This window comes from Xyrauchen texanus, chromosome 43, assembly GCF_025860055.1.
Source record: "Xyrauchen texanus isolate HMW12.3.18 chromosome 43, RBS_HiC_50CHRs, whole genome shotgun sequence".
In the NCBI taxonomy this organism is placed as follows: Eukaryota; Metazoa; Chordata; class Actinopteri; order Cypriniformes; family Catostomidae; genus Xyrauchen; species Xyrauchen texanus.
Genome location: NC_068318.1, coordinates 1,826,997 through 1,836,700, shown reverse-complemented (window position 1 = coordinate 1,836,700; position 9,704 = coordinate 1,826,997). Strand labels below are relative to the sequence as shown.

At 36.3% G+C, this 9,704-nt stretch overlaps 1 protein-coding gene across 1 annotated transcript; it reads right to left on the bottom strand.

Moving 5' to 3' along the window:
* Window positions 1-6,375: 6,375 nt before the first annotated feature.
* On the bottom strand, window positions 6,376-8,997 carry LOC127635974 (GTP-binding protein Di-Ras2). Its single transcript, XM_052116306.1, has 2 exons — window positions 8,856-8,997; window positions 6,376-7,681 (listed from the first exon to the last, which is right to left on the bottom strand). Exon 2 carries the CDS (start codon window positions 7,663-7,665, stop codon window positions 7,066-7,068), a length of 600 nt encoding a protein of 199 aa, XP_051972266.1. The 5' UTR covers window positions 7,666-7,681; window positions 8,856-8,997; the 3' UTR covers window positions 6,376-7,065.
* Between the last annotated feature and the right edge of the window lie 707 nt (window positions 8,998-9,704).

The window sequence follows — 9,704 nt, the reverse complement described above, 5'->3', positions numbered from 1 at the left end:
CATTTATTGTATATTTTTCTCAATTTTAAATATTTCTTTAGGGTTCTTTTCATCTGATGCTCTAGGAATTTCTCAGCTAAATTTCCTTTAATCATGTGTATTAATTGTTTATACATTTATTTATTTGTATCTATTTATTTATTTTACATTATATTGAAGTTTAGAAATACATGTGGTTTAAATGTGAGTCAAATGGAATCTAAATTATCATTAAAAAGTATTTTCATCGAACAGGTAGTTATAATAAAAAAAAATAATACCTGGAAAAAGCTGTCTGTTAGCATTCCCATTAAAATCTATGACAGTTGCTTGGCTGGTTCATGCAGCCACAGAAGAACACAATTTGAAACCTGCAATCTATGCTCATGGGCAGTTAATTTTGCAGCCATGTTTTTTTTAACCAATCGCCTGAGCCATAAATTCCATGTGACTAATTGCTCTGGAACTGCAGTAAAATATTTTCATGACAAAACTGATGGCCCCTTCAAAAAGGGTTTATTAAGTGGCAGTTAATATGTGGTAAATTTGCAGGAAACAATGGCTAAAAGTTTTGCCAGAAATGTACATGTCTTCACCGGTAGTACTGCCTTTAGCAACAATTGACCAGTGGCAAATTCTCAGGGCCAGCAAATTTTTGCTGGCCCTTTGCTGGCCCTGAAACAATGGCTAAAAGTTTTGCCAGAAATGTACATGTCTTCACCGGTAGTACTGCCTTTAGCAACAATTGACCAGTGGCAAATTCTCAGGGCCAGCAAATTTTTCTCTGCATTTATGCATTCATGGTCGGAGATATCAAGTAAGAATATCCCTCATCCTACTTTAATGGAACACAGCATAACCATGTACCCTGATGAAACGAAATTTATTGCAAGCAACATTTAAATCGCAAATATTATTAGTTAGATTCTTCCAGGTATTATAGACCTCCTTGGTAGATTCATTTGAAAAATTATGATTTTTGAATGTCTGTTTGGGAGATTTCACAAAGAGTCATGATGCCGTTAAAATTAGGCTTGCATGAGCATTAAGTGTTTTTTCAATTTCTGGCTTTCATGCGTGGACATGTTTTTGAAATGTCAATTGGTATTACTAGTTAGCTGCAACATAACGTATGATGCCCAAAGGCATAGGGTGTCTTATTCATTGTGAAACTGTGTTTTCTTTAAGGCATTAATCACACTGAAGGCCTGGACTTAAAATGTATGGCCCACCACTGCAATTGACAATTAGAAATGATGGACAACAAAGCAATTCTGTGGCAAAAACAGTTTTTTAGGCTAAGGATGTCTGTTTTGTTAAATTCTCATTTATATTTTCAGACACTATTGGTTAGGTTTAGGGTAAAGTTTTAGGTAGGGAGGCGCAGTACGTTTAACTTCCTCCATCTAAAATTCATCTTCAAAACCTTGTCTGATTACAACCTCATTTCGCTCGGTTTTCAAGCAGCTCTACTATATAAGAACCCACATTTCGGATCTGCAAATCTGAGCTTCTATAATAATCAGAGGTCGAGTCAGTGCAGATATGATTCAGTGAGCTTGACACAGCAGAGATGTTATGTAACACACACACACTTTGCATGACCTGCTCTTTGAATTATTGAAATTAGATTAAATGGGTAGGAAAAGCTAATGAGAAAGCCAGCATCATTATTTTAACCCTGAAGTTGAAAGATGAGCATTTACAGGAAAAAATATAGGCTACTCGCACTGCTACTGCATGCTCTAGTCTAGTGCAGTGTTTCCCCAACATGTTTTGCCATGCATAATTTTGTACATCAGGGATATTACAGTAAATTTGAACAGACTAATGCTACTGATATCTACTCGGATGGTTCCATGGATGGCAGCCACGCTGTGTAGCTCTCCAATTCTTTTGTTGTTTTTGTTTGTTTGTCCTGTTTTTAGTCATCTTTTTCCAATCAGTTTTACCAGGGACGAACACCAGAACATTCGACATCACATACCAGACAATCTTTTCCCAGTTTTTGACTATTCGGACACTTTGCTGGACATTTCAGTTGGAGGTGCAGCTGTGTTGTTTAAGAAATGCAGGCAAGGGAAATGAGGTGGCGTGCTGGTCAAGCTTCGTCAGCTTGTCTTTCGAACAGCAAAACACTTCCAAAATGCCACATAAAGTTACAGAGCGGGGTTGCCAAGTGCTGAGGCGCATAGTGCGTAAAAGTCGCAAGCAGAGTTACAAACCTCCTCTGGCATTAACATCAGCACAAAAACTGTGATAAAACACAGTAAAAAATAAGTTCCCCTTCTGTCACTCACTCGACGTTGTGTCGAATGTAGTGACACAAGGGGTCTTCCTTGGGAGCCTCGCGTACCTCTGAACTTGAGAAAAGGCCAATGAGAAATTGGCAGACAGAATTAGCATGTCCCACCCCCAGACATACGGGTATAATGGGAAGCGGGTATGCGTCTGTCAGTCAGATTTTTTCTTCGGAACCGAGTGGTTGTACAGCAGCAAGCTGAGTCTCACTACTGTTCCGCTCACCTCTGTTGGCAGAGCACTGCTGTTGGATCTACAGCGATTTTCCAGCTGTGTTTTCTCTCTCTCTGCACGCTGTGCAGTCCACGCCCCTGGGCGCTTCAACAGCGCTTCTGTCTAAAAGAGTGTTTTCCCTCCAAAAAGAGTTTATTTTCACTCACAAAAGAGCAATACACAGCAGGTATTAATCATCCTTTTCAGGACGTGTCTTTTTAAAGATGTCTTTCCGCCTCTGTGTAGTTCCTGGATGCGGTCGATTTCTCTGCTTCTGACATTCATAAGAGCTGCCTCGCGTGCCTGGGCTGCGATCACACGCAGGCAGCGTTTTATGAATGGTTCATGTTCTCAGTGCGAGAACATAGCCATGGCAATGTTGCGGTCGTGGCTTTCTTTCCTCATGAGAGAAAGCCACTTCAGCCGACTGCACAGCATGCAGAGAGAGAGAACGGTGCTGGAAATGAGCCGTAGGATCCAACAGCAGTGCTTCTTGCCAACAGAGGTGAGTGGAACAGTGGTTAAATTCAGCTTGCTGCTGCACAACCATTCGTCTCCGAAGAAAAAATCGGACTGACAGACACATGCCCGCTTCCCTTTATACCCCTATGTCCGGGGCGGGACATGCAAATTCTGTCTCCCAATTTCTCACTGGCCTTTTCTCAAGTTCAGAGGTACAAGAGGCTCCCAAGGAAGACCCCTTGTGTCACTTCATTCCACACAATGTCGAGTGAGTGACAGAAGGGCAACTAAATATACAGAAAAACAAAAACTGAACTAGAAAACAGTGAAAAACTCAAATAAAACTAACATGCATAGAGTGAAAACTAATGAAAATAGAAACAAGTAAAAAAGTAAAACTATAATAATATAACTACAAACTTGATTTACCCTGCATGGTAGATGTGATCATTATACACAGATTGATCTCAAAATCAATGTAAAATCAGCTACAGGATAATTTTTTTATTTTTATTTTATATAGTTCTGTAATTTTTAATCAGAACTTGAAGCAAATCTGGAACTACAGCTGTGCATGCGCACACTGAAAAATTCAGAACTAACACACCAATTTCCAATTTCATGTTGGAAAAGAGCTTCTTCAAAAGTTCACCTCTTAGGTTTCACAGAAAGAATAACAGAATAGGTATATTCGTTTTTAACGACATGAATGACATAAGTACATTTGACTATTTCTTTTAACCACTTTATTTTCCTGCTGCCAGTATTTTCAGTTGTTTATAGTAGTTTATGTTAGTATACCCATAGCTTTTACTAATGCATGGTGCAGATAGAGGCCATCAATGCTCATTATTAAAGTGCTTGTGTCACTGACATGATCATGCTGAGTGCTGGCAGGTGCTCTATTATATCCACTTCACTCTGCTGTAATAAGCTGCACGGGCTGATGACTCTGACATGTCTAATGCCACAGAAATTCCTCACCCCCCATCAGTATCACTGCCCTGAACATTCAACTCATTCATCTGCTGTTTGAATAAGGATGCTCATAAAAGTGGCAGCTGGCATAATGACCTTTGCACAATTGTTCAAGTGCAAAGGGAACTTTGGTTGAGAGAGGGAGAGCAAAATACAGCTAAATGACAAGCTAATACTTCAGACAAGGACAGTGGTATCGGAGATACTCAAATAGCACAAGCACACACACACACACTTTTAGTTTATCATAATCACAGCTGGGAAGTTTCTATTACAACCCTTGAGTTTCTTTTCATGAAAATGTTGGTTACACACATTTAAGTAGTAAAATGAAATATCTTTATGGATTCACAATCTATAATTTTATTCTAATTATCATTGGATTTTATTAGTGTTTAAATATAAGTGCAAATGATTCATATGATTGGTAAGTAAAGATGCACACACATGACTAATGACTATTGACCAATCAGACACCAAACCCCTTTAGAATTGTTTTTACAATATATATACAATATACACTGTTCCGTTGAGGATTTTGTCAAATTTAGCTAATTTCTGAGGAATCCCCAATTACTTGGATTATATCCAAGTAAACCCACACATACTCTAGGTGACTTACAATCTTCAAGTACATTTAAACCATGTGATTCTACATCAAATGCATAATATAATTTATTCTTGTACAATCATAAATAAAGCTGTAGGCACACATTTAGGCACAAAACTATATTAGAATTTCTGTATCAGAACTGGTTTACCAAACAGAAACTGAAGCACTTCCTGTACACACAGTCATCATGAAACATGAAACATACGGCCGTCACTTCATTAGTGACATTAGAGATTCTGCTGTTCAACTAAATACAATTTGTAACAGGTCACCAGTACTATTGTTACGATCCAGTTATTTACTTCACTGTAACCAGACTAGTGACTTTCTTTTGTGACAATATAGCACTTGAATTTAGGAAAAAGTTAACCAATGCAATATAAGCTATAGCTGCAGAAACTACCATTAGCAATTTTATCAAGACCTGTCATGCTAAAATATATACATATAAATGTTATCATCTCAAAAACTTTCACTTGATATATGTAAACATATGTAGTTGTGACTGAGTATCTTTAAGGTTCTGGATAGACATTTTAACAATGTAAACATTTATTCATTATATTGAGTTTAGATATTTTTGTGCCTTGCACCACTGCCTGTCCAATATATTCAATATTTCTTGCATTTTCACAGTTTTATCATTCGTATAATTTGCATTTTGTCTTCAGCACAGTATGTGCGGACAGTTAGTTTATTGGCGTGCCATCAGCATATGTACCTGTTGTTGAGTTGTGCTAAAAGAGTAACACAAATCACTTGTAGTGGGCATGTGTTGAACACCTCAGTGTGGGCTCGCAGTCAAAAGAGTATACTTTGAAAAGATTGAGCACTCAACTGTGTGCGGGATGGAGAGTTTACCCTAAAATCTGATAAAGATTAGATTTTATGTAAAATAAATTTTTTGTTTACATAAATCCTTGTGAAGATAGATTTATTCTTTACATACTGTAGATAAAATTTAGCATTTAGCTTATTTTAGTGTACTACTACTTTCTCTTCAGACTACATGTCTTGACCAGTCAGTCGATGTTTGCTATCATGAACTGCCATAAACCGCATGAAGCTTTTTATGCCTTAATTTAGTCTCTATGGCACAGCCTGTTCAATAAGGGGCTGCTATTTGCCATACAACAGCTAAAAGGTGTGATGATTTTAATTAATTTCAGGATTAGCTAGTGGCTTAAAGCACTATACACAGTATTGCTTAGTGCAGCTGATTTTAACATGATCATTTCATATACAAATTCTTTCTAAAATGTTGTTTACAGATTAATCATATTTCTCCATTCATAGTTTTCTAATTTATTGATAAAAGAAAGGGGTTTAGTACTTTCATTGGGTTCACACATGTCAGACTCTTAGAAGGGTTGGCCAAGCAAGCTGTTAGCTGCTGAGGTCTAGTGGAAAATTACAAACATATTTAGTATATTTGTCTTGTTTTCTAGTAAAAAAATAAATAAAATAATAATCTTAACATACTTAAAACAAGATACATTTACTTGAAGCAAAACAATCTAAGCTAATAAAAATTAAAAATTAAAAAGCATAATTATATGAAATGACCCTGTTTACTAAATTAACATTTAATATTCATGTTTATTATTTATTAATAAATAGTTATATAGATGTATTATTCTTTAAATATTAATATACTTCGTGATTTTGCCTCTCAATTAAATATATTGTATATATAATGTATATTGTTTTAAAGATGATTCAATATTTTTACTGGAAAACAAGACAAAAATGCTGATTATGAAAATAGTTTTTGCATTGTGTGATAAGCTAGGGCTATTATTTTATTGAAATAATCACTTTATGTAAATACATTTTTGCATTTATAATTAGTACAAGATTGGTCCTCAAGGCATTTCTCCACATGAAATGGACTTTTATAGGGACAGTTCACCCAAACATTTAAATTCTCTCATCATTTACTCACCCTCATGCCATCCCAGATGGAGATTAACTGTCTTTCTTCTGCAGAACACAAGATTAAGATTGTACATTAAGATTTGCACGAAGAATGTAAATCACGAAAAACAGACGGAGAAAGTGAAGGAAAAAGGAATTAAATCTTGATCTGTTTCTTACCTACACCTATCACATTGCTTCAGAAGATATGGATTTAACCACCAAAGTTGTCTGGAGTACATTTATGTTGCTCTTATGTGGATTTTAGAGCTTCAAATCTTTGGCACCCATTTACTTGCATTGTATGGACCTACAGAGTTGATAAACTGAAAAAAATCTTCATTTGTGTTCAGCAGATGAAAGAGAGTCATACACATCTGGGATGGCATGAGGGTGAGTAAATGATGAGAGGTGTTCATTTCTGGGTGAACTAACCCTTTAAGTAACCAACAATTTTCTCACTGGATCCCTGTTCCTGTAAAACTACTATGAATTAGTGTGTGCCCAAAATTCCTCCTTCTTCATGTGTAAACAGTTTTAGCCAGAGTATTCATGTGTTAAATTAATACCTGTTTTTGGTTCTCAAACACCCTTTAGTTTTCTCACATGACCACACATTTGCCCTTAAGCTTCTCTGCCCGTTTTTGCTGCTTGTTCTTCTTGCCGTCAGCCTGAAGGCTAACAGTCCTGCGTTTCTCAAGGTTTAGAAGCTCTTGAAATAGCTCTTTCACGTTATAATTGGTCTTAGCTGATGTCTCCATGAAGGCACATTTCCACCTCTTGGCCATGGCCTCTCCATCGCTGCTCTCCACCTCACGACCACTTGTCTCATCATTCTTGTTGCCAACTAGCATAATGGGTATGTTCTCCACATCCCCCTTGATCAGGCAGACCTGTTCAAAGATGGGCTTGAGCTCCTCCAGGGACTGCTTGCTAGTTATAGAGTAGACCAGGATGAAGGCGTGGCCTTTAGAGATAGACAGACGCTGCATGGCAGGAAACTGGTGACTGCCCGTAGTGTCAGTGATCTGCAGCGTGCAGATGCTCTTGTCACAGCTGATCACCTGCCTGTAGGTGTCCTCAATTGTGGGGATGTAGCTCTCGCGAAAGGTCCCCTTCACAAAGCGCAAAACCAGGGAGCTTTTGCCAACCCCACCAGCCCCAAATACAACCACCCGGTAATCATTGCTTTGCTCTGGCATTGTGCCACACAAAGACCTGGATGGAGGCAAAATTAAATGAACATTTATGAAATACAAGTTGTAAGACACAAAACTATACAGAGGAAAAATGAAAAAATAAAAATAAAAAAATAAACACAAAATTTAAATGTCCCACTTTATCTGTATTTTATTATATATATCTGTAATATATACTTAATATTAATGTTTACATTATATGCTTTATATGACTAATGATTAGAAAATAATCATATTTTTTGTATTTTATGATTGACTAGGAATTTTCTTATAACATATACAGTATCATACATAAATATAAAAAAATAAAATCATATTAAATAACTGCAACACTTTACAATAATGTTGTATTTGTCACACTTGTTAACAAACTAACAATTATACTTTAAGCATTTAATAATATTGTTTAATGTCAATGTACACATATATAGATTTTTTTTAACTAAAAGTTGCATCCGTTGCATTAGTTAATTTGCAATGAACTAACATGAACATGAACTAACAATAAACAATTGTATTTTCGTAAATTAACATTAATCTAAATGTATAAATGTAAAACAATATTGTTAATTAGGCTATTAGTTCTTGTCATTATACCTGTATAACATTAACGAAAAGAGCCTTATTGTAAAGTGTTACCAAACCATATTAAAATTCCTGCAACATAATGTATTATGCATCAAATTAGAGCTTTAATTTGAAATACGTTTAACAGAAAAAAAGGGTCAATGACTGCTGTCCAATGAGACCTCTGCCAGTCTGGCATTTGTGCTCTTGGTTTCTGATTAGAGGAACATTGATTCCAGCGGCACAAATATCAAAGGCTCATTAGAGCAGCAGCGTATTTCTCAGTCAGCACATGGATGCAAGCAACAATCAACAACAACACAAAAAAGCCATGTAAATATTTTGGAAAATGTTGCTGATTCTTTCATTTCATAATAACCGATGAGGATGCTCTAGCGCTGTTGGGTGATACAGGCAGGATGCACACAGGATAATGCAGGCAAGACAAAACCAGCCGCAAACTGTAAGTAGGCCTACATCCCATACTATTTCTTTAAGAAGATGTAGTGCATATATATATATATATATATATCCCTGTATTTATTAAAAAATAACAATAATGGCAAAACACAAAGCAAAAACACGGCTAAAGTCCAAATTAAGAATTCATGGATTCAGAAACTCACCTAAATGTTGACGTGAAAAGGGGTGGATTTTAAATTCTGTTTGACATGTCGTGTTAGGCTGTAGAAATGACAGGATGTCAGTTATTTTCCAGATGTCTGCGATCCTTCTAAAGATCCATCCGAGGCATGACCGTGAAATATCAAGGGGCGGCGCTGTTCGTGTATGCTTTTTCTCTCTCAGTGTGACGTCAAGAGAAATTTCAGTGCTGTCACTCCCCCTGCTGCATAACACATGCAACCACACATGCAGCATCTCTTTTTACTTGCACATGATTATGATACTCAAATATTCTGTTCTTATTGTGCTTGCAAGGCAACACTATATTGATATTGCGCTGATATTCAGATTGTTTGATCTGAACCCTTAACCCTGTGTTACTGTAAATGTCTGCAATTAATTTAGCCCGAAAACGAAACAAACACACATATTTGTTTTCTTTGTACCTTATACTTTAAAATTAAAACTTAAATTTAAGAATAAGAAATTTAAGATAAATCTGATTTAAACCCCCATGAAATCAAAACAGTTAAAAATCCCCCCTTAATGATAAGCAGTTAATTTATAAAAAAAATAAACATGCAAACCAAAACCAGTTCAAAGATGTTTATGACAAATTTAATAACCAAAAAATAGCATGTCTATATTTTGTTACAGTGTTACATGCCAATATAGCCTACATTCAAGGGGATTTTCTAGCCTTGCATCATTCACCCATCACTTAGTGCTGTCTTATTATGTATGGGTAAACTGTAAAACACTGTAAAAAAAAAATATTCTCACGAGGGAGCATGCCACCGAACCCATGCTCCCCCGTGAGAATTTGTTTTTTAGTGTTATTCTGGTGAGCA

What these genes read in the sequence shown, in the direction of transcription:
- LOC127635974 (XM_052116306.1), bottom strand. Translation starts at nt 7,665, where the DNA reads ATGCCAGAGCAAAGCAATGATTACCGGGTGGTTGTATTTGGGGCTGGT.